General features: G+C 54.7%; 1 protein-coding gene across 4 annotated transcripts in view; it reads left to right on the forward strand.

Annotated features, from left to right (window-relative positions):
• Syne3 (spectrin repeat containing nuclear envelope family member 3) overlaps positions 1–25,962 on the forward strand; it is a 78,221-nt gene that overhangs the window by 38,453 nt on the left and 13,806 nt on the right. For all 4 annotated transcript variants that reach the window (XM_087195521.1, XM_004837010.4, XM_021244703.2 and 1 more), the window contains 13 exons: positions 191–363; positions 1,500–1,809; positions 8,592–8,753; positions 9,845–10,201; positions 10,471–10,604; positions 12,393–12,567; positions 16,805–16,987; positions 17,364–17,507; positions 18,919–19,053; positions 20,753–20,914; positions 21,040–21,212; positions 21,617–21,749; positions 23,029–23,190. In XM_087195521.1, the coding sequence (XP_087051647.1) occupies positions 191–363; positions 1,500–1,809; positions 8,592–8,753; positions 9,845–10,201; positions 10,471–10,604; positions 12,393–12,567; positions 16,805–16,987; positions 17,364–17,507; positions 18,919–19,053; positions 20,753–20,914; positions 21,040–21,212; positions 21,617–21,749; positions 23,029–23,190 (2,403 nt within the window). The remainder of the gene's footprint in view (positions 1–190; positions 364–1,499; positions 1,810–8,591; positions 8,754–9,844; positions 10,202–10,470; positions 10,605–12,392; positions 12,568–16,804; positions 16,988–17,363; positions 17,508–18,918; positions 19,054–20,752; positions 20,915–21,039; positions 21,213–21,616; positions 21,750–23,028; positions 23,191–25,962) is intronic.

Genomic DNA, 25,962 nt, shown 5'->3' on the forward strand with positions numbered 1-25,962 from the left:
TGTGTCTCCCAGGAGTGGGTCTGCCAGAGAACCCTCACCACGGTGGGCCGCTGGCGGGAGCAGCTGTGGAAGCCAGGCCTCCGGGAAGCAAAGATCTTGGCTGGCCGCCGGGACCTGCAGAGAGGTGGCATCTCTGCCATGCCCTGTTTGCGTGGGCCTGACCCCGGCCTCCTACTCATGTTGCCAACAGAAGATCTGCCGGCTGGAGCCCGAGGGGCAGCTGAAGGTAGACCTGGTGCTTCAAGCAGCAGAGACCCTCCTGGCATGCTGCCTGGAGGACCAGCGGCCTGAGATCCTGGCCCGGCTAAGGGAACTCAAGGACCAGTGGGAGGAGACGGTCACCTACATGACTCACTGTCACAGGTAGGTGGCCCTGTCAGGGGACTTACCAAGCCGGGTCTGTCCACCACCATGCTGGCCTGGGACCTCTGCCTGCAGAAGGCCTGCAGTCCACGTCTCCTAGGAACTGTGTCCTCTGGGATTCGAGCCAACCCTGCCTTCCTCCTCCTAATTACGATTGAGCTCTATGATGACGGCAGACCCAGGGACCCCGGGCTGGTTGTCAGCTGACTGCCCGCATGTGCCTCTCCTGCAGAGTGGCAGAACAGCTCAGCACTTTAGCCAGATTCTCGGCCTGTTCCAGGTTCCGAGAAGGGGCTGTGGGAGAGAGGCAGAGACTCAGAGATCCGGTTGATTCTTGCCCTGTTGGTTACTTCCTGTGTGGCTTGAGGACAGTTACTTGACCTCAGTAAGCCTCACTCTTCCTGTGCCCAATGGGGGCAAAGGGGTGCTCCCTGAAGGCAGCTAGGGGGAAGGAAGAGAGTCTCAGAGTCAAGAGCAAGAGTGCTTAGCACACAGGCCCCTGGAGGCAAAAACAGCTTTCCCCAAGGCTTCCTGTTTCCCAAACCCTTGCCCTTGGAATTCCAAACAAGATGGCTTGGTATTGGCTGGAGAAAGCGCCATCACCACGTTTTATAGATGGGGAAACAGGTGGGTGGTGAGCCATGGCACACAGAAATCGTGGTGCCCCTGGAACCCACAGGGGTTCCCAGTACCCCCACCGACCCCACCCACCAGGTGGCAACTAACAAGCCCACGAACACAGTTCTGCCCTGCAAACTGATAGGCACGATTCTCCTTACAGCTAATGGGCAGCAGGTGGTAAGGGCCTGGGGCCACTGTGTGCAGAGTCTCGATGCCAGAGGTGACGGAGGGACCTGGGCATAGATAGTGGGAGTTCAGGGCCAGAATTTGGGATGCTGGTGACTAAGGGCTTCCTAGGCTGCATACCTCAGTGGATGAGTCTCAGGTAGGTCAGCTTCCCGTGGAAGCCTGAGTGCAGGACAGGAGGGCCCTGTCCTGTAGTACACAGTGAGGGCTGGAACCTAGAACATCATCCAGCTGCCCCCATCCCACAGCCCCCAGAATGGGGAAGAGGCAGCTCGAGGCCTCCCTGCCCGGGAGCCAGGTGGCCGTTCCCTGATGGTCTCTGCCCACAGCCGCATCGAGTGGGTCTGGCTGCACTGGAGGGAGTACCTGCTGGCCCGGGACGAGTTCTACTGCTGGTTTCAGAAGATGGTGGTCATGCTGGAGCCCCCGGCCGAGCTGCAGCTGGGCCTGAAGGAGAAGCAGTGGCAGCTGAGCGATGCCCAGGTGCTGCTGCACAATGTGGAGAACCAGGCTGAGCTCTTGGACAGGCTGCTGGAGGAGGCGGCCTCCCTGTTCAATAGGATCGGGGACCCCAGCGTGGATGAAGAGGCACAGAGGAGGATGAAGACTGAGTTCGACACAGTGAAGGCCAAAGCCCAGGTGAGGCTGGGACCTTCTCTGCACTCACTCATCCATGTATCTATGCTATCTTCTTATCCACCAATCCATCTCCTCACCCTTTCACTGCCCGCCCACCCATCATCCATCCATCCATCTATCCATCCATCCACCTACCCATCATCCATCCACTACCCATCCATTCATCACCCATAGATCCACCCACCCCCGCTCCCTGCCACCTATCTGCCTCCTCATTCCCCATCCCCACTGTACCAGCAAACCTCCTATTGACTACCTGTCCACTTACTGTCCAACCACCTACCTATCTACCCATCCCCTACCCATCTGTTTACCCATTCATCCATCTACCTCTCCACCAATCTAGCCAATCACCCACCCATCCATTTGTCTACTCATTCGCCAACCCATCACCCCACCCGGCTCTTCTCTTACCTGTTCACCCATCCATCTCTCTGCTGTCTACTCCTGCACCCACCCATGACCCACGTGTTTAACCACTTGGTCACCCATCCACCACCTAACAACCTGTCCACCAGCCTTCTACTTAGCCATCCTCCTGTCCTTCCACATCCACCCATCATCTATAAACCAGGGTCGTGCAGGGCTTAGCACATGGATGCTTAACACACACTCCCATTGACGGACTGACTGATGTACTGTGATGTCCACTTTCGCCAAGCAGCCCCCTCCTGTCACTCTCACTGTCTCCCTCCCACCTTCCTCCCTGCCCTTCTTCCTCCTCATTCTTGGCCCTTCTCCTTCGGCCCCTTCACCCTGTGCTCCTCCTTCCCTCTTGCCCTTGCCCCAATCCCTCTGGCTGCCCTCTGCCTGCTTTCCCTCACCTCATCCTTGCCTTGATTTTGAAACACATCCTTGAGTTAAGTGCAATTATTATTTCTTTAGAAATTCTATTTGGCTTTTTATCATATCCACTTTTAAAAAAAATTATATCCTTTTGCCTGAAAGTTTGCATTCTTCCCAGATGTGGGTTATGTTTTCCATCCCTCCAAGCATACATATTCTATAGTCTCTGTCAGGTTGTTCAGGCAGCTGAAGCTCCAGGATCCAGTGATCTTTGGGGAGGGAGACAGGGTCTCACTACGTAGCCCAGGCTGGCCTTGAACTTGTGGTGATCCTCCTGCCTCAGCCTCCTGAGTGCTAGGATTACAGGTGTGTGCCACCACACCTGGCTCTGATGCTACTGTCATTACACCCTTGGCATGGTACACTATCTCCTCAGGGCTTTGGAAGTTGGAGCTGTGGGCTCATCCCAAGCAGGACTTTATCTGCACACCCGTGGCTGAACACACCCTTTTTAATTTTGCTGTACTGGGGACCCAATCTAGAGATGCCTTACCCCGAGTTGGTCTCTTTTTCTTTTTTGGTGGTACTGGAGATGTAACCCAGGGCCTCCACACTGAGCTTTTTGTTTGTTTCTTTGTTTTTGGCACAGGGGATCGAACTCGGGACCTTGTGCTTGCAACACTGAGCTTTTAAATCTTTTATTTTAAGATAAGGTCTCATGAAGTTTCCCAGGCTAATCTGGATCCTGTGATCCTCCTGCCTCTGCCTCCAGGGTAGCTGGTGTTACCCATGTGCCTACCGCACCTGGCTGAAACTCGACGTTAGGGCAGCAGGGCTTGCTGCTCCATGGTCTCAGGGAATTTCCCTGTGTGACTCCTATTTCTCTGTCCATGCACTGGCTTGGGAGTTTGTGAATTGGGTGGATTCTCTACTCCTGAGCACAAAGCCAAAACAATATGACCGGCCCCTGGTTCTGCATGCTGAAAGGTGACTGGTGTTTGTTTTTGAGCCCAAACTGGAACACACAGCATTCTTCCCAAACTGTGGCTATAGACCTGCATTTTCCCAAGTCACCCTTGGCTGGGATTGTAGGGGCCACCCCTCGAGGGCTTCTGCCTTCCTGCAGTGGCTGCTGCTCCCCTGGGCCCAAGTCTGCCCCACCCCAACCTGAGCGTCCCGTCCCGGGACATAGGCACAGTGTGCTGTTAACTGGCCAGTTTCTGCCCTGTCTGCTTCTGCCCCTGGGGCTGCCCCTTCCCCGGGTTGTGTGGCTCTGCCATCCTGGGTGCCTGGTCTGTCTTCCAAAGCTGCAGTTATCCACTTGGCTGTATCCACAGGGAAATAGGTTGTGTTGTAAACAGAGATGGAGACACCTTTAGGAATAAGACTGCCCCTGAGAGCTTGGGGAAGGAGGCTCAGCTGTCCCTAGCTGTGTGACCTTGGGGACCCTTCCATGACCAGGTTGGAGGGCAAATGAGTTACGAACAAGGACTTTGAAAACTGACTAGTGATTTCTCAATACAAAGACTGGCCTTTACTCAGAGGCTGAGGCAAGAGGATCTACGAGTTTGAGGCCAACTTGGACAACTCATTGAGAAGTGAAACCCTGTCTCAAATTAAAATGAAAAGGACTAGGGGGATAGCTAAGAAGTGCAACACTTGCCTAGCATGTGCGAGGGCCTAGCATGTTCAATCCCCAGCACTGAAGGAAGATATATAAAGGTTGCCCTCTGGTGTCAGTAGCAGCAAGAATAAATAGCAACAGCAGCCGCATTCTGTGCAGCAGGTGCATGGAGCTATTTATTGAATGGATGAGAACCCTCCCCTGCAGCATGAAGACAACCACCCCCAGTCCCTGGGGGCAGGGACCAGAGGCTCCCACGGCAGCTGCAGGAGTCAGGATGGAGAGCCAGGCTGGTGTCAGGTTTGGCTCTTGCAGGTGTAGCCAGCTGGCTTTGTTCAGCGCTGCGGGACCCAGGAGGCAGAGCAGGCCTAGCAGCCATCCTGTCCTCGGGCCTGGATGGGAAAGATGCCAGCCCCAGGGCTCCTTGTCGTGGCTCTGCAGAAACAGGAGCTTTTGCCGATTCTCAGACAGCCCCTGGTGCAGGGGATTGGGGAAGTGGATGGTGGAGGGAGTTGGGGTGCTGGCTGAGGCACAGTCTGGCCCCTCTGCAGAGTCTAGATGTCATTCGGGAGACTCCCCGCACAGGGTGCACGAAGCCTTAGCGATCACGATTCTTATCAGCGAGTACGGTCTTTTATGCACCTCTTCCTGCCTCTGACCTCATGCGACTCCCCCACCCTCTCGTGCAGTAGATACAGAAGATGATACTGGACTCATTTTTAAGATTAAAACAGGGCTGGGGATGCAGCTCAGTGGCACTGTGCCTGCCTGGCAAGCGCAAGGTCCTGAGTTCCATTCCCGGTACCAGGAAAAAAAAAAAGATTAAAACAAACAAAAACAAACGAGCCCACGAGGGCCCCAGTAGGAAGAGCCAGGCATTCCGGGCAACCTCAGGAGGAGGTCCACCTCCCTCCCACCGCAGGCCCCGACCCTGTCATGGCATCTGTGCCCATGGCGCTTCTTCCCGCCGGGCTGGCAGCGAGGACGCAGCAGTGAATGGGGTGTCTGGGGCCCTGGGAAGAGGGCCACTTGCTTTGGGGGTTTCTGAGGCCTCCTGAGACAGCATTGGCGTGGAGGGGGAGTTGCCTCTGTTCCCAGGGGAGTGGGTCAGTTCCGACCCCGTGGACATGGGGTGCTGGGTCCTGCATGCAGATCTAGTCCCGTCTGGTCTTCTCAGCTGTGGGCAGAAGCCATGGACCCTGGATTTGTCTTCTTGGACTCCAGAGGATTGGAGGCGCTGTTCCTGCTTCTCGGGAGCTCTGCGAGCTCTGGGTGGGATGCTCCTTGGTGGCCCAGATGCCGCCCAGGGGCCAGGGCCCTGGAGGCTCAGCCCTGGATCTCAGATCAACCGGGCCAGGCCTGGAGAGCAGGGGCTGGAGTGCAGTGACATCTTCACCTTCACCACTGAGATGGCATTTCCAGCGAGCCTCTTGTGGTTAAAAGGCCCTGTTTTGCCTATAAAAATCTATTTTTAATGCCCTGCATGTGATTAGCAAAGTACCTGCAGTTGGTGGGAATGGGACCCTCTCAGTGGCCTTTGTGATACCCTGCCAGGGAGATCCTTAGGGCACCAGGCTAAGCCTAGAGGTGACCACAGCACACATCCACCCAAAGCACTGGAAAGCAGAGGGCGAGAGCCAGGCAGGGGCCATGGGCTCTTGCTTGTTTATTTTCAATCCACTGCTGGAAACAGCAGCCTTCTCTCCTCCTTGTACCTCCCGAGTGGCCCTGGAGCAGGAGTTGCCAGGCTTCTGAGTCTGAGTCAGACCTATTCCTTCCGCCCTTTGCAGGGACATAAATCCACTCAGCCCTTGTTAATTGGATGGGTTTTGACATACCTGACAACTCTGCGGGCACAAATGGCTTAATTGTTTGGTCTAACGAGGAGGCACAGTGCTGTCCCATTTGTCACCCTGTGATTACTGTGCCTGGCACAGGCCCCGTCTGGCTGGCTGCCCTGCCACGCTGCTCCTCGAGCCTGCCCTGGATCACGGAGCCTGGTGTTTACTCTGGGTAAACAGCACCTCATTGCTCACGCCAGAGCAGCCAGCCGGCACTTCCCCGGAGTTCTCTTCCTTGACACCTGAATCCCTGCCAGCGGCGGCCTGGGGAGCCCAGCGCAGGCTCTGCAGCGGCTCCTGACTGCTGCTAGATGCGCCCTTCCTGGGCCGGACGCTGTCCTTCGGGATGTGGGAACCACAGAGGGAACTTGCAGGGCTCTGGCAGTCTTAGTCATCCCCTCCCAGACTCAAGAGATCCCTAAAGCCCTGAGGGACTTAGTCCTGAGCCTTAGAAGGTCCCAGAACTCTCAAGGGTCCCCAGAGATCCAAATAGCACATGAGGTTTGAACAGGTAGGGGATTTTCTCCTGCTCATGGTGGTTGCTGCAAAGGTTTAAATGAATCGGTATTTCTAGATTTGGTGATGAGCATCTCAGAGAAGGGGAAGCGTATAGAAATCGCTAGGGATGTTTTTCACTCCAATTCAGCTTCATGGAAGGTCAGGGTTAGGGTTAGGGTTAGGATGTGGCCTCGCTCCATGGCTGAAACCAAGGTCAGCAAACTATAGCCTGCTCACTCACCCCTGCTTTGGAGTAGCCTGTGAGCTGAGCTAAGAATGGCTTTGACCTTTTTAAATGGTTGGGGGAAAAAATGCAAAGCCAACTATTTCATGATGTGTGGAAAGAACCCGAAATCCCACTTTCAGGGTCCGTAATGCAAACTCCCTGGCACACAGCCATTCTTTACTCGCTGCCTGGGATGTGTATGTGCTACCGCCAGCATGGCTGAGTAGCTGCAGCAGCCGGTGTATGGCAGTCGGCGCAGAGCTTTTCCTCCAGCCCGTGGAAGAGGTGGCCTGCAAACCCCGGGCTTGAGCTATGACTTTGGAGTCTGACACTTCCTGTTGGACCTCAGCTGTCTGGCCCCATGAGAGCCCGGTGGCCCCCGACTCCAGTTCGGACGTTTGCAGGGGAGAAGGTGTGAGTTTAGATAGGGTGAAGTTCACTAGAGTCGGCCATGCATCCAGTAGACACCCACCGAGTGCGTCAGAGCTGCCAGGTGCTGTTGGCTCCATTGCCCCCAGCCCGATACTCAGGGCTCATTGGTAGCTGCACTCTAGGGCATCAGGGACTCGGGCACAAGTTGGGTGACTCCCAGGTGAGGCCAGGGTTCCGCCACAGGCCGTGGGCTCCCAGGTCCAGCGGGACCCTGGGGCCTCAGCTGCATGGTGGGGACCTGGTTTTTACCACCAGGATTCAGGGCTCGCACCAGAGCCAGAGGCTGTGGGGAACCGTGGAGGGGTTTAAGGAGACAGCTCTGAACCGATACATTTTGGAGACCAGTCCCTAGGAGCACCGTGGGCTGACAGCGGGGCGCTGTCATCTCCCCCAGTGTCACCGTCCTGACCCTGGCCGGTTATCGCTGCCAGAGATTGGGTCAAACAGGGAGGATCTCTGCCCTTGCAGTGAGGTCACCACCTCCACGGGGAGGCCCTGGGGACACCTGAGGATCCCTGCTGGAAACGCCCATCCCCAGCCTTGCCTGCCAGGTTTCACCCCACGCTGGTGACCTCGGGCAAGTCCCTTCACCTCTCTGAGGCCTCCGAGCGGAATAGGGAGAGCCCCTCGCGGGGACCAGGGGCATTCGAGAACCCCAGATTCTTTTTTCTTTTCTTTCCAAAGCTTCCATGCTTCAACCTTTATTTTAAATTTTTAAAAATTTTTATAGTACGCATTTGCAGTCCAGAAGGATCACATTCACCATGGGGAGTGGGTGCGTGGAGGCGACACGTCTGAAGTCCTTACACCTCCCCTTCTCCTGCCTCCCGCCTCCTCCCAACTCTTGGCTTTCCCTCCCCTTTGCAAAAGTAAATTTTTTTCCCTGCCCACAGTACTAGGGACTGAACCCCAGGCGTCGTGCACCCTGGGCAAGTGCCATGCCACCGAGCCACATCTCCAGCCCTTTTTATTTTATTTTGAGACATGGCCTCCCTGAAGGGCCCAAGCTGGCCCTGAACTTGTAGTCTTCCAGTCTCGGCCTTTTGAGTGGCAGGGATCACTGGTGTGTACCACCACACTCAGCTAGAGAGAGGGCGTCCTGCAGCCATGTTGTTGTCATTGTTTCTGTCACCGCACCCAGGCAGGGAAGAACAGGCCAGCTGTAGGTTGACAGGGCCTCCACCCACACGCTTGGGTCCCTAAAGCCAAGAGTCTCCCGGCGTGGTGCCAGGGTCTGTCTCCAGTGCGGGGGCCGAGCTGAGTGTTGACTGCACCCCAACACACACTCACAGATACACACACATGTCCAGGCAAGCTGTGGGCTTTCTCCCCCCTAAGGTTGGGACCCTCACGGTGGGCCATGTCCTTTCTGCAGAACCGGGTGGACCTGCTGGCGAGGGTGGCCCAGGAGCATGAGGAGTACCAGGTAGGCGTGGATGAGTTCCAGCTGTGGCTGAGGGCACTGGTGGAGAAGGTGCAGAACTGCGTGGGCAGCCGCTGCCATCTGTCCGCCGAGCTCCACCTCTCTGAGCTGCAGGTAAGCTCCGCAGGGCCCCCGCCGGTGTCACACCCTGGTGAGACAAAACATCCAGGACACGCAGACCTCCCTCTGGGACAGGCAAAGGTTCTGGGGCAAAGCACCGGGGCCCTGGGCTGCCTGAAAGAACTCTGAGCCAGCCAGGCATTTGGACAACAGGGCCACAGGACTGCAGGGCTCTAGTGCACGGGCCCACGGCAACGTCCAGAGAGTTTTATTTGTCACAGCTGAGGATGGCTGCTGCTACTGGGTTCTAGTGGGTGCAAGCCACGGTTGCTGCTATAGGTCCTGCACCACCCAGGAGAGCACCCACCACAGAGCAGTCCCACCGGAATTGGCCCAGGGTTAGGAGCAGGGCCCAGGGTTAGGAGCCCAGGGCAGCCCTCAGGCCTGTGGCTGAGAGATCTGAGTCTACTTAACCTTGTCACCAGCATGTGGCTTCGGCAAAACCTCCAACTTCTCTGCAGAATGAGGGTGTAGATTATCTTCAGTAATTCAATGACCACCTCATAATTTTCACTACAGTGGTAAGGCAGCTGTACTTTTTGGGGTGGGGGTTCAGACAGAGGCTCAATATGTAGTTTGGGCTAAACTTGAACTCCCTATGCAGCCCAGGCTGGCCCAAAACTCACAGTGATCCTCCTGCCTCCTCAGTGTTGGGACTACAGGTGTACATCACTATACCTGGCCTCTTTCTTTCATGTTTGTCTTTAACCTGAGTTACTATTTTTAAAAACCGACATTATTTAGGAAAAAAACTGAAGTTATTGTCATAAATGTAAAAACCAGTAGCGTTCATAATGAGTAGATAACCATTTAAATAAACACTGTGAAACCAAGTGGTGCTGCCAGGTTCTGTTAGGCAGAACCGTGTTGCCTGCTGACAGTTCCAAGCCGGTTGGCTAAAAAGGAAGATTAAGAAATGGAGAAAGTGCTAGAGATAGAGAGGCACCCACCAGACTTCCTTGACTAAATCCACTGGTGTGAAGAAGGCTTGGGAGGGAGTAAATTTCCTGAAGGCACGGTCCACCCCTTGGCCAGGTCTGCTCTGGAAAGCACCTGAGTGTTTGCTTGTCCCCTGTCTCCTGCAGGACATCACCAAGGATTTCTCCCAGGGTGAGGAGTCTTTGAGGAGGCTGGAGGCACAGTCTGCCTGCATCATACAGAACACCTCTCCCTTGGGTGCCGAGAAAATCACCAGGGACCTGGAGGAGATGCGGAAGGTCCTGCAGAAGCGGCGGGTCCTCTGGGAGGCGGAGAAGGCACAGCTGCAGGACCTGCTCTCATCCAAGGGTGCCGGTGAGCAGCGGATCCAGTGGCTGGAGGCCGAGCTCGGAGAGTTCCGGAAGGGCCTCCAGAGGCTGGCCCAGGGCGGGCTGGAGCCCTCAGCAACGGTGATGACAGTGGGGACTGAAGATGAGCTGGTGGCCCGCTGGAGGCTCTACTCGGTAAGCAGCATCCGGCCAAGCCGTGGCAGCTGCCAAATCGCACCAAGCCTCAAGCACACCTGCCTGGTTTTCCTGGTCTTTGGTACCTGAGTTCCCTGAGCAGTAGTACACAGGCTCTGTCCGTAGGAAGAAAGAGGACTTCTGCAAGCTCCAGGGAGCCGGTCCTGCCCTTGGTGACAGGTTTCTCCACCCTGTCACACACCCTCCCTTCACGCCCCACTGTCCCCGGAGGAGCCTCATCGCCCCCCGGGGGTTGTCTTGTCCTGCAGGTGTCGAGGGCAACACTGGCCTCGGAGGAGCCGCGGGTGGACCAGCTGCAGGCCCAGCTGAAGGAGCTTGTTGCCCTCCCTAACCTGCAGCCGCTGTGTGACAGTGTGGTGGCCGCCATCCAGGAATTCAAGAGGTATTCATGGGTCTTCAGAACCTGGCACTCTGATTACAGGTCCACTTGGGTCCAGCGCTGTCCCTTCTGATTTGTTGTGCATTGCTTCTTCCTTGTGGGGTAGCCCATGCACCCCTCCCATCAAGTTTCTTTGAGCCATTTAGCACTGGGGGGGGCTGTGCAGGAGATAAAAGCCACCCCTTGCCTCCAACCAGGAGAGAGTGAAACAGGGCGGCCATCTTGGGCCTCACTCTGGCCCAGAGCTGCACGTGAGCTTGGCAGCCTCCCCCGCAGCACTGCTTGGTGTGCGGTGTCCTCGGAAGGCAGGCGGGCTCCCACCTTTGCTGTGTATCCCTCAAGCCACACCTGTGAGATGGGGACAGCAGCCTGGAGCCCCAGAGGGAGGCCACGGTCAGGGTTGGACTTGCTGGGCCCAAGGCAGCAGGGTAGAGTGGCCCAGGGTCTTCTGGGGCCTCTGCTTCTCTTCCCAAGGCTTCAGGGTTGCGGTCCATGTCTGGTGCTGCACCTTACATTTGAAAAATTTCTAGAAATTATTACTTGGAGGATTTATTTTCCTCTCTCTTACCTTCCTTCCTTCCTTCCTTCCTTTCTTTCTTTTTCTTTCCTTCTTTGTACTGGGGGCCGAGCCCAGGGCCTTTACACTAAGCTCCATCCCCAGCCCTTTTTATCTTTTATTCTGAGATAAGATCTCACTAAGTCTCTAAACTGCCCAGGCTAGGCTCAAATTCTTGGTGCTCCTCCCTCAGTCTTCCAGAGTGCTGCAATTACAGGTCAGTGCCACCATGCGCGGCTATTTTGAAGAAATTATTTGAAAGATTACTTGTAGAAAACAAATGGGCTTGCCGGGCATGGGGGCACATACCTATAATCCCAGCACTTGGCAGGCTGAGGCAGGAGGATTGCCACAGGTTTGAAACTAGCCTGGACTACATAGTGAGTTCAAGGCCAGCCTGAATTACAGAGTGAGACCCTGTCCAAAACAAAAGAAAGGCTTTTGTTTGCTCCCGGAGGGCAGTGCCAGTTTAGGGTCACAGCGATTTCCCCACGAGTCTGGGCTGCAGGGCTCCCTGAGGGTGGCTCCCTTGCAGCGCCCTGGACTCCTACTCACAGGCCTCTGAGGTCCCAGCTTAATGCCAACCAGGCCACTGTGCTGTGCCCTTGCCCAGGGCTGGCACAAGCTCAGGTTTGTACCTCTTTCATCCACACCCACAGATGCCCTCCAGGACAGAGTAACTTTGGATGTAGACTCACATTGCTGTTGTTTAGTCCATTTTAAACATCAGGTTAAGCTTTTTTTATGTTCCCAGTGGGAAGTCCCGGGTCTCATTATGTACTTCAGGCTGGTCTTGAACTCACTATGTCGCCCAGGCTGGCCTGGACTCGTGGCAATCCTGTGTCAGCCTCCTGTGCTGCTGGGGTTATAGGCATGTACCATCCTGCCTTGCCTAAATAGTCTTCTGCTCCTGGGAGAAATCTCATGTGTCATCTCATTTAGTGCTCATCAGAGCACTATGGGATGGGCCCTGTGTTCCCACTTCCCAGGTGAGGAGAGTGACCAAGGGTCACACGGCTGTTCCCAGCCCTTTCACTTGCTCACACATCTCACTTACACAAGAGCCCGCGCATCCAGGGAGCCCTGGGCTCACCCTCAGGAAGCCCCAGACACGTGGCTAAGGCCTGCCCATCTCAGTGCACCGAAGCCCCTCCCACTTACAGCTTGTCTCCCGCCATGGACACAACGGCACTGACCCCTCTCCTCTCACGTCTGTGCCCTGCCGGTCCTTGCAGCATGAAGGGGAAGAGCACCAGGCTGTGCAATGCCACCAGGGTGGCCCTGTGGCAATGCTTCCAGCGACCCCTCCATGATCTGCAGCTGTGGCGGGCCCTGGCCCAGCGGCTCCTGGATGTCACCATCAGCCTGCCAGACCTGCCCTCCATCCACACCTTCCTGCCCCAGATCAAGGTAACCCTGCTCCAGCCAGGATGGCTGCCTCTGTGCTGGGGAGACTGTCGGCTGATGCATGATGTGTCACCCCCACTCCCAGGGACTGGCATGTCCCTGGGTCCTCCGATATTTGGATTGAGCTCACTGCTCCCTGAGGGTGGGTCTGAAGTGCACAGCAAGTGTCATTACTTGTCAGTGACAAAGGTCATCCTCCGTTCTAGGGTAGAAGGAGAAGCATGGTGTGACCCCAGGACTCCGCTCCCACCTGGAAGTGTCCGGGGCCCCACTTTGGGACCCCAGGATGGGCCGTCCTCTAGGACAGCTTTAGCAGTTCTGTTTCAGACCATTACCTATGCTGTGGCTACAAGTGACAAAAAACCTGACAAGTGGTGGCTTAAAATAGATGTGCAGGCTGACTTACAACTAGACAGTGTAACCAGAACCAGGCTCTTTCTAGTCCAAAGCTATGTCTTTCTAGTGCCAGGGTGGCTGCTGCCACTCTACACATGCATCTTCCCATGAGCAGCAACATCTGTTGCGTGGGGGGCGAAGTGGCTCTATCACCACATCCACTGTCACAGGGAGGAAAAGCCTCCCACAAGCCCCAGCACACAGCCCTCGCATCTCATTGGCTGCACAAGGCCACGTGACCATCCCTGGACCAATCTCTGGCTGAGGATGATGGGACTGCTATGGGCCGTTGGTACCAATGATGCTATAATCCTGGATCCTTTGCTGGGTACCCAGATTCCCAAACAAGATGCTGCTTGTTTGCTGAGGGACCAGGAAGAACGGCTGTGGGGTGAGCAGCCAGCAGTGTCTCCCTCGATGCCTGGCTGCACAAAGGCCCAGTTTGCTGTAAACATTGCCTTATTATCACTGAACTCTGAAGTCCACAAAATGTTTTTGCATCCAGAGATTCTTAGAGGGAGAAGAGACTCCAAAATGTGCCTGGTGGCAGCCTCCATTTTACACCCATTTTCAATCTGGTTATGAAAGGGATCCATGTTTGGGGAACATAAAGATTTCTGAAGAAGAAAACAAAAACCCCCACAGTCCCACAAGCCATAGGACTGCTCTTAATATGTTGGGACACTTCTTCCATTGCCTTTTCTGTGCAGCCTGGTATTACTGGGAGAATCATTAACCAGGGTTGGCACCCACCCACCTCTGAGGACACTGCTCGGCCACAGCCCAAGGCCTGCATTTTAGAGTATTTAACCTTGTGATTTTCTGTCTGGGGCTCATGTTGAAAGAACAGTTCATTTTCTCTCGCTATTGTTTTGTTTTGTTTGAAACAGCGTCTTGCTGTGAGATTCAGCCTGGCCTTGAACTTACTATGTAGCCCAAGCTCACCTTGAACTTGTGGAAAACCTCCTGCCTTAGGGTAGCACCACCATGCCTGACTCTTTCCTTTGTTTTAAGTTGCAGAGCATGGTCCTTCTTCCAAAGGTCCGTAGGCCCCTTGCTCCATGGCCAGGTTCCGAAGGTGATGGTCACCTTTTCAAGATGCCCCAAGGTGAATTTCATGAGTGCCACAAGCCTCAGCTTTAAGTCAGAGCATCCTAAGTCTGCCCTTTGTATCTGATGAAATCCAACTGGATGTTTCCATGAGACATGGTCAGCAAGAGACAGGAGATTAGATTAATTGCAGTTTCTGTGTGTTTAGGGTTAGGCCATATAGTTGTATGTGATATTTTCTCCCCACACCTTTGGCCTTTGCCTTGGGCAGCAGTTAAAAATCACTCAAAGAAAGCGATCATTTTTAGCAGCTGTGTAATTTTCCACCCTATAGTATGTATAATTTAAGTACATCCACTGATTCTTTCCAGGTTTTCACTGCCTTAATTGAGATGTGGCAGATCTGTATCTATGTGTACAAGTTTTGGGTCCCATGTCTACCATGATCCTCACTGGCACAGGAGGAACTGTTGGGAGCCAGTGAGAAGTTAAGGTGCTTGTTCAAGGTCATTTTTCAGGGAGAGGCTGAGCCGGGCTGAACTGCGGGTAGCAGATTCCTGGCTAATGTTCTCATGCCTGCTTTCACCTCGGGTTCCAGACACAGCTCTGCAAGGTGGAAGAACTGTTTTATCATGACTGAACTGTTGAGGGATCCCGTCCTGGACAGAGGACACATCCTACTTGAGGACTCAGCCCTGCCTGACCTCCCCACAGGGAGTCCCCACTCTGTCACTGTCGTTTTTCCATCTTCTCCTCATCAGTGAGGTAGAAAGCAAACCAGGACCTAGTGAGGCCAGAGGTGAAGCCGACTCTTTCTAGAGTGTGGCTCAGGGCCCTGGGCCCAGGAGCTGCAGGTGAGAGCAGGCGGGGCTGGGATTTGAGTTTTCTGGCGATCAGACACTGCCTGCTATTTGCACGCTGGCCTTGTACCACCCTCACCTGCCTGGCTGGATTTTGTAGGCTGGGGCTCAAATTGCCAACTCTTTGAGGACTGAACTCAGAGTCTTTGCACTCAACAACGTCCTGGGCTCTTTTTACATTTTGATCTCACTAAGTTGCTAGGTTGTACCGGCTGACCTCCAACCCCCAGTCCTCCTGCCTCAGCCTCCCAGAGTGCTGGGCTTGCAGTCTTGCACGACCATGCCCTTCCAGCTCTCTGGCTCAGCTCCTTCGCCCAGCCTCCGAGTGTTCTGTGGATCAGCCAGGAGCCTCCAGAACCAAAGTGCTGAGCCCCAAAGGTGGCCTTGGCTGCCCAAACAAAGCACCAAACCCTGGGTGGCTTAAAACACCAGAAGTTTATGTCTCGAGGGTCTGGGGCCCAGGAGTCCAAGATCAAGGTGTCTCGGGGCTGGGCTCCCCTGAGGCTGGAGGGGGAGCTCTTCCCTGCCTCTCACAGCTTCCGGGGTTTGCCAGCCATACTGGGCATCCCTTGGTGGCAGACTTGTTGGTCCTCATTTCCCCAGCTCTGCCTCTGAATCCCATGGCTGCCTCTCCTGGGTGTCCTGGTGGCGTCCCCTTCTGGGAAATCCCTGTGTTCAGAGCTGCCCTCTTTGCCGGGCCCAGTGGCACACGCTGGCACTCAGGAGGCTTAGGCAGGAGGATCACCCCAAGTATAGTGAGACCCTGTCTCAAAAAACAAAACAAAACAAAAAAACGGAGCTTCCCTCTGCTCAGGGACTCTGGTCATGCTGGATGAGAAACACCCTGGTGGTCTTATTTTAGCTCAAGTCTGCACAGAACCTGTTTTCAAAGAGCACACCCCGAGGTACTGGTGGAAGTTAAGATGTTGCCATATCTTTTTGGGGAGACTCAGCTCAGCCCCTCGTGGCTGAGAAGCTGTCCTTCCTGAGTGCTTGCTGGACATCAGGCATTGTGTTCAATGTGAGAGGCATCATCTCATTTAAACCCCGTAACAATCCCACGAGCCGTGCCTGTCTTACAAAAGAGGAAACAGGCACACGGCTGCCCAGGGCCTCCCAGCTAACCTAGCATCCAAACTTGCAATCATGACTCCCCAGTCCGAGTTCTTACTTCCTGTGACCCAGCACCTGTCCTTGGGGCCAGGGGGTGAACATGACTCCCCAGAGGGCCGAGGCTGACCCTCGTGGCTTGGCACGGCCGGGTACCCTCACTGTCAGGCCACACTGCAGCTGACCCAGCCGTGTGCACCACAACGACCTCCCTCCGGGAAGTCCCGGGCCTTACGGGGCTGTGCTCTGTGCTGCCCCCTCTCTGATTTCCCCAAGCTTCACTTTGAACCCACCCTCAGCACTGGTAAGACTTTGCTTAGGAAATGATCACTCCAGGATTGCAGCCACACGCCTGCTCCCGGCCCTGTACCCTGCTCAGGGTCTTAAGTCTGGGCAGATGCAGGCGCCAGACCACCATCTGTAGAGAAGTGAAAGGTTCTCACCTAGAACAGCTGGAGAGGCTGAGGGGTGTGTGGAGTGAGTGGGAGCGGCACTCGGTCAGGGCCGCTTCCTGGAGGAGGACCTGGGTTATGCAAGCTCAGGCAGCACGGGGGCCACTGTGTGACCAGAGGAGGCTTCTGAGTCCCTACCGGTCCCCTCTTTGCCGGCTAAACTCCTGTACTTCAGAGCCCTCTGCGGAGTCCCCTCCTCCAGGAAGCCTTCCTGAATCCCCGCATCGCGCTCCCAGGCCTGCACCACCCTGGCAGGGGTGGGAGGCAGTGGATTCCTACGCCACCTTTGGGAACAGGATGGACTTGGGGGGATGAGAGTGGATCATGAAACTCAGGGTCCCGCTCCTTGGTTCATGGCCTTGTCATCCCCAGGCGGCCCTGGTGGAGAGCTCCCGCCTGAAGGAGCAGCTGGGGTCTCTGCCGCTGAAGAGGGATCTGCTGGGCAGCGTCTTCGGCCAGGAGAGAGCCTCGGGCCTCCTGGAGCAGGCGGAGAGCTGCCTGCGGGACAGAGACCTGCTGCACAGCGGCCTGCTGCGGAGGAAGAGCAAACTGCAGGTGAGGGCGGCGGGGCACGCACAGGAGCTCCTGCAACTGTTGGGCGCTGTCGGTGTTCGGGAAGCTCTGCCGGCCCCACTCTGCCACTGTGGTGGGGAAAGCGGGGGACGAATGGGAGTGGCCGTGTCCCAGCAAAAGTTTATTTACACAAACCGGCCCCGGGGGGGGGGGGGGTACTTTGGCCAGTTCTAACAGGGCGTGGCCAAAGAGTTAGGCGTGAACCCAAGGACAGGCACCAGGGCTCAGGGGAGGCTTCCTGGAGGAGGGGGCCCTAGCGTGCGAGTTGGCCAGGACGACGCCACCCGATCCAAGTGCAGGTCTTCCGAGGTACCCGGATGTGAAGCTCTAAGCGCGCAGCTGCCTGTTCTCTCTCTAGAGTTCGCTTGCTCAGCACAAAGACTTTGGGGCTGCTTTCGAGCCCCTGCAGAAGAAGCTGCTGGACCTCCGGGCCAGGGTCCAAGCTGAGAAAGGGCTTCAGCCGGACCTTCCGGGGAAAAAGGCCCAGCTCCTGCGGCTGCAGGTAAGGGGTCCCGCTCAGGGACCCAGTTGTACCTGGAAGCAGCGCCCTCTTGTGGCCAACAGGCAGCGGCCAGCTCCAGCCAAGGTTTAGATCCTGGGTTGAGAGCTGATTTCTTTCGGGGAATCTCTGCTTGTTTATCTGGGGGTCCCCAGCCTCAGCAGAGCCTTTGACGCCCCCAAACTGCTGATTCTTTTTTATTACTATTGCTACAATTCCTGGCACATGTTAATGATACAAAATTAATGAACCAAACTGCTGATTCTTGACTCTAGCAAAATAATAAGTAGGCCTTTTATTTCCCCCTCAGTTCCAAAGTCTACCACTAGACTTACTTAACACTACCGTTACTTTGCTAATTAGTCCCAAGGGTTGAGAAGCGTTTAGGTGAATCTGCCACTTCTGAGAGTGAGAACATATTTTTAATGAATTTTATTTTATCCCATTCCCTCCCCCAAGCCCCCTCCCCTCCCTGTGTACAGAAGCTTTGTTTCCATTTTTTCCTTCTATTTTCACTTCTTTCTTGTCCCTTCCTTTCTCCCTCCCTCCTCCCTTGTTCCCCTCCCGTCTGAACACTTTCTTCCCATTTCCCAACATCCATTATACATCTCAGTCCTTATTTTCACATTCAGTTTCTCACAGCAGAGAAACAATGAGGTATTTAATGTGTGTGTTTGATTTATTTCACTTAGGAGTATGGTCTCAAGGTCCATCCATTTAGCTATAAATGTCTGAAGCTCATCCTTCTTTATGGCAGAGTAGTATTCCATTTTATATAAAAAAAACAAAACCACATCTTCTTTACCTACTCGTCAGCTGATGGCATTTGGGCTGTTTCCAAGATTTAGCTGTTACAAACTGCTGCTATAAACATGGGTGTGCATATATCACTGTGGTCTGATGCTTTTAATTCTTTGGGGAAGGTACCCAGCAGGGGACTAGCTGGGTCAAATGGAACCTCTAGTTTTAGTTTTTTGAGAAATCTCCACACTGATTTCCACAGTGGTTGCACCAGTCTACACTCCCACCAGCAGTGGAGTAGTGTTCCTTTCTCCCCACAGCCCTGCCAGCATTTGTTATTGGTTGATTTCTTGATAGCAGCCATTCTTTCTGGAGTGAGGTGGAATCTCAGCGTTGTTTTCATCTGCATCTCAGATGAGCAGTGATGTTGAACATTTTTTCATATGTTGATTTGCCGTTAGTAAGAATATATGTTTAGATCACCCGTGGACTGTGCATGGGCTGATCAGTGTTAAGTGTTAGCTGGATAAAGAACTTGCTTTTGTTTTTGGTTTTTTAGATGGGGTCTCTATGCCGTTCAGCCTGGCCTTGAACTCACTGTGTAGCCGAGGCTGTCCTCGAACTGGTGGCTGCGGGCAGGCAGGGACCAAGCACTCTTTCTCTCTTGCTGCAGGGCCTGCAGGAGGAGGGACTGGAGCTGGAGATGCAGATAGAGGCCATGAGGCCTCTTGTCCGGGGGGATTCCAGCCACCAGCACAAAATGGATCAGCTCTCCTCTGACTACCGGACCCTGCACAGGTCCCTGAAGGTAAGCTCCGGTGCACGTGCCTGAGCTGCAACAGCCAGGCCTCTGGAACCCTACATAACTGGGGCCTTTCTCCCCCTCCTTACTTCATTCCTTTTGGGGTGGCAGAATTGAAACAGGGTCTCACTGTGCAGCCCAGGCTGGCTTGGAACTCATGGCGATCTTCCTGCCTCAGCCTCCCAAGTGCCAGGATTACAGGTGGGCACCACCATGCTTGGCTCCTCCATTCTTTCTGACCCCTTTATTTTCCTTCCTTCCTTCTCCTCATTTATGTAACAGATGATTATAAGCACCTCCAGTGCTGGGCACTGTTCTAGGCTCTGAGGGTAGAGGAAACATAATGTCAGAACATGGAGAGAGATCGACCACGAAAATCCGCAGCTCCTCACTGTGTAAGGGCCACCACGCGGAGCAAAGCAGCAGGCTGCGGTGTGCGGTGGTGCAGTAGGTACCGCAGCCCTCGGCAGCCGAAAAGCCTTGGCCGCGGCGCCCTCTGGTGGCAACTCGAGCACTTTCACAGAGAAAATGACCCTCTGTTTTGATGCTCAGCGCTTGTTAAAGTGAATTTTAATGGCCCTCCCCCCACAGCCACATCCCGTCCAGGTCAGAGCTCTGCGCAACAGGGCCCACCAAAGGCCTTCGGGCTGATGTGGGGAAGGACAGAGCGAGTGAGCACCAGCGGAGTGGGTTTAGAGAGTGTTTGGCCACAGACCCAGGGGTGCCCAGCGTCCCTCCCTGGTCTGGTGTTCCCGACTCCCCAGTATTTGTGGGATGCAGGAGGGCAGGGCCTTTGGTGGTCAGTAGAGCGCCACAAGGCCCAGAGCCAGGGAACTGGGACAGCAGTCCCTGGGGCCAGAGGATCCCCACCAGTGTGACCAGGAGGATGGAGAGTCCCCACCTTCCTGGAGACGGAAGAACAAGGCCCAGGCCAAAGAGCCACGCAACAGACAGGCCCAGGAAATGAACCAGGGAAGAAGTAGGAAAGCATGGCTGGCTCGGGAAGCTTCCTTTTGAAGTGTAATCCTGTACAGAAAAGTAAACATCTACATGTGCAGCTCAGTGGAGCTTAAAAAACTAAACAGATCCGTGTTTGCAGCACCCAGAGAAACGCAGTCACTCCAGCCTCCCTCATGCCCACTGGTCACTGTCACTCCCGACCCCCAGGGTGACCCTGACCTCAGACTTAAACCAGCATCGAAAGCATTTGTGGATGGAACAGGACAGGAATCTGTCTTTAGCATGCAGCTTCTACCCTCCTCGGACGGTTATAAATTCATCCACCACACTGCACGTGGCAGCAGAGTGACCCCCCTGGAGTGTGCCACCACCCAGTGTAGAGTCGGTGGACACTTGGTGGCTTGGAGCCATGGCGGGCAGCACCATGCATTGCACAGGTGCACATGCCAGGGGTGTGAAGGCTGGGCCAGAAGGTTCACCTGGGTTCAGGTTTACCAGGTGCCCAGGCAAACACTGCACCAGGGGTGGTCAAGAGCCACAGCTGTCCTCCCTCACCTGCCCTAGTGGTTTGGCATTTAAACCAGAGGCGGCCCCCTGGATGAAGCCTTGTGCTGGGCACCAGCCTGTGGCCAGGTGCTCTGTAGGGGCCAGGCTCAGGCAGTCTGGGCATCCTGCAGGGCTGGGGTGGTGCCTGGGATCCCTTTGGGACCACTGCTCAGGGCCCCGGGCCTCCGGGTATCCGCAGGACCGCATGGACAGGTGTCGGCAGAGTGTGCAGGAGCATTGCACCTTCAGCTGCCGGCTGCTAGAGCTGCAGCAGTGGGTCACCATGGCCACACGGACGCTGGAGTCGCACCGAGGGGATGTGGGCCTGTGGAATGCCAAGTCCCAAGAGGCTTCGGTCGAGGTGAGATGGTGGCTTCCTGCCGAGCATCCTCCTAAGGCAGCTTCTTTGGCCAAAACTCCCATGTGGGAAAGCAGACACCCCAAGCCCGAGGCCTCACTCTGTGTCCACGCATCTGTGTCCCTCAGACACTGGCAGCTGAGCTCCCCAAGAAGGAGGCCTGCCTGGCCCTGGTGGAGGCGCACGGCCGGCTGGTGATGGAGAAGTCTTCTCCGGAGGGCGTGGCCATGGTCCAGGAGGAGCTGAAGGAGCTGGCGGAGTCCTGGCAGGCCCTGCAGCAGCTGGAGGAGAACATGCTGAGGTGAGAGGGCCTCTGCCTCCCGGTGTCCTCAGCGGTGGGGGCCTGGCCTGGTGTGGTACCAGGTGCCCGCGGGCATCTCCAGCTCGGGTCCAGCTGGCACTTCTGGCTGGGGCAGGAGCAGCTGGGAAAGGACCTGGACTGGGGAGGTGGCCACCAGCCGACCTGGCTTGAGCCTCAGTTTCCTCTTCTGTACCTTCGTGCAGGGAATGTAGGTTTAAAGGAAAAACACGGATGTGGGTGTGACATGGAAGCTTCGGGCCAGCCTGAAGGGTGGCTGCTGACCCGGTGTCCGTAGGGACACCCAGAAATCTGCCGCCTTGCGGTCCCGATGCTGTTACTTCTCCTGTGGCCCTGTGGGTCCCTGTCACATTCCCGCCTTGAGTGGGCGCGCTTTGTCTTCTCAGCCTCATCAGAAACCGGCAGCTGCAGAGCACAGAGGTGGACTCAGGGAGGAAGCTGGTTTTCACCAACAACATCCCAAAGTCGGGGTTCCTCATCAACCCCCTGGATCCTATCCCCAGGCGCCGGCGGCACGGGGTGAGTCTGTCTGCTAGGCGTCCGGGGGGTCAGATCCAGCTCACGAGGAGGACGGGGTCTCCACACGGCCCCCTCCCTGCCCAGGCCCGCGCTCAGCCCCTGGGACGTGGATGCCTCCTATCCCATTTGCTCCTGGTGTGGCCCAGGAGCGCTGTGCACCACAGAGAGGGCCTCGGGGGTCCCAGACTGCAGGGCCAGGCCACTGGGCAGGTGGTGGGCATCTCTAAAGATCGTGCACATTGTGCTGCTCCTCACCTCTCTGCAGCTCTGGCCGCCCCCAAAGGAGGAGAGTCAGGTGGACAACTTCCCACTGACCCCTGATTGCAACCCAAGATCCTATAGGGGCTAGTTTTTGTGACATAGCTGTGGTTTGTGAAAACTATACGGTGTCATTCATCACTTTCCCTTGCTGCCTTTAAAAAGTTAAGCTATGCTGAGAAGAATATTATTACTTAAAACCCTTCAAGCTGGGCATAAGGCACATGCCTATAGTCCCAGCTATCTGGGAGGCTGAAGCAGGAGGATTGCTTGAGCCCAGAATTTCAAGGCCAGCATGGGCAACAGAGCAAGACCCTGTCTCAAAAAAAAAAAAAATCAAATTAATTATTCTCCCACTGCTTCATTCCCTCTGCGTTTGAATGCAGAATTGTACCCAAAGCACCAGTTCTGAGTGTGACTGTGTTCCAGGCGGGACTTGGAGCCTGGGTACCTGTGAATGACATGTTGACCTTAGACAGCTTTTCGGACTGTGCAGCTGATTCCAGTGCAGGTTTCATATTGCTTGCGGCTCACAAGGGAATACCTGGGCTGCTGGCTTTAGGGTCCACTTTTGAGGCGAGCTTGTGGTGGGGCGGTTGTGACCCAGCTTCAGGGCAGGGAAACCCTTCTAGGAGTGATGAAAGGTCAGCTGAGCCTGCAAGGATGCTGAGGAGTGGAGGGGAGGAGCCAAGCAAAGTCGGGCCAGGCAGAGGGGACAGTGTGCAAGGACCCAGAGGGAGGGAGCGTGAGTTCCAGGGTCCAAGACGTCTTCAGGCTCCGCTCAGGGAAAGGGAGGCCAGCAGAGCCTGAGCCAGGGGGAAGGCCTAGTGGAGGGCTGGTCACTGATAGCCATCCTGGAAAGGAGATTGGTGACGTCACTGGGGAACCAGGGAGGCGCCGGCAGGCATGCTCCTGTCCTCACTCCATTCCTCACCCCAGCCTCTCCCTCGCCCTTGGGCATCCTGTCCTCATCCCTCCCCTCTGCCATGCCGCTGTCACTTTGGTCACGTGATCCCTGCAGGCACATCTGCTGGAGGAAGGTGAAGGCAGCCATGAAGATTTCTCCCAGCTCCAGAGGAACTTTGAACAGTGGCTGCAGGTGGAGAATTCCAAGCTGGTTAGAATCATTGCGATGAGAGCCACCTCGGCCAAGGACAGGAGGACCAGAGAGGCAAAGCTGCAGGTTTGTTCCCCTGGGGTTTGCACCCTATAGAGATGTGCTTGTCACTGGGGAGTTCTTTGGTGATTTACTGGGGATTGAACCCAGGGCCTTTGTGCTGAGCTACATCCCCAGCCCTTTATTGTTTTTATTTTTTAATTTTGAGGTAGGGTCTTGCTAAGTTGCTCAAGCTGGGCCCACACTCAAGACCCTCAGGCCTCAGCCTCCCAGAGGGCTGTGAGTTCAGGCCTCTGCCACCATGCCCAGCTCCACCAGAGTCCCTCAAACAGAGGACCACAATACATAGGGTCATTTGGGGGCCATTCTCACTTGTGCATGAATAATGATTCTTAAATGTTCTTTGCTGCAGATACTTTAGAATTTTTTCTTGCATTCATTCATTCAGTCAGCTTCTGTCTGTATTTCCCACTCAGAAAATGTCACCACTAACCCTTTGACTCCTATATATCAGTTAGCTGTTGCTGTGTAACAAAGCAGCCCAAAGCTTGTGACTTAAAACAACAGCTATTTATTTAACTTGTGACTCTGACTCTCGACAGTTTAGGCTAAGCTTGGCCTGGCTTCTGTCAGTTCAAGGGGCCAAGACACATCTGCCAGTCTCCCTCTCTTCTGTGGGACACAGCAGAGGCAGGCAAGGCCCTTGTAGGCCTCAACCTGAACCGGGTTTCGTTAAGTCTGCTGCATTCTTGGACAGAGAGTCACAAGGTCAGCCCAGACTCAAAGGGAAGAAAGACAGGCTCCCTACCTAGTGGGAGGGACAGCAAGGTCATGTGACAAAGGGCAGGGTTATGGCTGGTGAGAGGGCAGGTGAGCCAGGGCCATTTCTGCCCATAATCTGCCCTGACTCCTCCTCCTTCTCTCCTGCACCTGGTTACCCACAGTGCATTTGTGCTGCCACAGGAGACCAGGTCATTTCTGGTGAGTGGAGATTTACTGGCTTACAGTTCTGGAGGCTGAGAAATCTGAGACCAAGGCCCGGGCTGCATTTTGCCTTGATTACGGCCATAGCCTCTCTTCTTTCTGTTGGGCCCCCACCTGGGTCACAGCTCATTCTACAGCCACACATGGTTCATTCAGAAACACAGATGGTGGTCTTGTCATCCCAATGGGAGTGTTTCAGTGCCGAGTTCAAACCCGAAGTTTATCGTGTAAGACCATTCCCAACCAGGCCCCAGCCTGCCTCTCCTTTTCCTTATTTTTATGAAATTCACTATGATATATTAGGGTCTGGATTTCTTTTTGTTTATTGTGCTTGAGACTCATTTGAATTGCTGAATCCATAGTCTAGAGTGTTTCTGGAAGATTTTATGACATTATATTCTAAATTGTGCCTCTGTCTTGTTACCTTCTCTCTTTCTCTGATGTCATTTAAACAGATTATTATTCCTTCTCACTGTGAGCCTTATGACACTTTGCCTCTCTTGTGTGTTTTTGATCCTGTTGTCTCTTCATGTTGCATTCGGAGTATTTTTTTTCTGATCCATCTTCCAGTTCACTAATCCTCTCTTTAGCTGTGTCTCACTTGCTTTTGCATGTGCCTGTTGAGTTCTTAATGTTTGTCATTGTAATGATCAATTCTAGAATTTCTATTTAGCTCTTTTAACAGTTTTTTGGGTCACTTTTCTAGCTCCCAGGCCCTTGCTGAAATGTTTAAGCTTGTCTTTAATCCTCTGAACCTGGTGGACGTAGCTGCTTCATAGGGTGTCTCGTAATTCAAGGTCTCAAGGCATTTTCGGAAAATCTCTGTTGGGTATTATTTCTGCTTCTTGTTCTTGGTGTCTTGTGTCTATTGTGGCTGTTCTGATTGTGTGCTGGACACTGTGTTTGACAAAATATGTGTAAGAGTAATCAGGGATTTAGGATAATCTCTTTTTTAGAAGGGACTTTTTAGCTAATGAAAGAAGCAGGCTTTATTATTCTGGGACCACTGAACCAAGATCCAGGCCTGCAGCTCCCTGGACCGCTGAGATTATCTGGAGCTGGGCTGCGGGTCCACACAGCCTGGGTTCACTTCTGGCTCACCTCACTCCAAGAGGAAGCCTGTGGGCCCTCAGCTGGAACCCAGGGCTTCCTCCTTGGGGTCCCCATCCTTTCCCAAAGTGTTTGCTGATGTTGTTGTTTGGGTTTGGTTTGGGGGTGTTGGGGATGGAATCCAGGGCCTTGTGCATGCTGGGAAGTGCTGTGCTCGTGAGCTGTATGTCCAGCCTCCCTTTCCAGGTTTCGAGCTGATAGGCCTCACCCTCATTAATCCTTCTATGGCTTTAAACTGTTGTGGATAATTTGTCCTCTGTGAGTGATTTGGTCCCTATGGTCTTGTTGCCTATCACCAGGAAGTCCTTTCTGGCCACCTCTGCTGTCTCAGATTTGGTATTTATTCCTTGCTTCCCACCTCCAGCTGGGTCAGAACGATTACTCTTGCCCAGCTTGCATTCTAGCAGGCACTGAGCAGCTGAGCCCAGTGTCCTGTACTGTGTTGATAGAAACATCCACCTAATCCAACACCCCTCGGCCAGACTCAGCAAGGCCAGGAGAAAGGCACATTCCCCTGGGATCACCTCATAACGGTGGCAACCCTTAGGGTCAGCCCCTGGGAGGACATGGCCCTGGATGTCAGAGTGGGAAGTGGCCACAGGGTCTGCAGTCCAGCTGGCCTGTTCCTGTGGGAGTCACTCTGTAACGTTCTGCCATCTGGAGAGCAGCCGCCGGCACAGATGAGCCCCCCCACCCCGTTCTGTCTCCCCATCCCTGTGCCTCCCTGCCAAGTGGCTCTTGAGT

Source organism: Heterocephalus glaber, unplaced genomic scaffold (assembly GCF_053883595.1).
Source record: "Heterocephalus glaber isolate CG9 unplaced genomic scaffold, H.glaber_assembly_v1.0 deba00001608, whole genome shotgun sequence".
Classification (NCBI taxonomy): Eukaryota; Metazoa; Chordata; class Mammalia; order Rodentia; family Bathyergidae; genus Heterocephalus; species Heterocephalus glaber.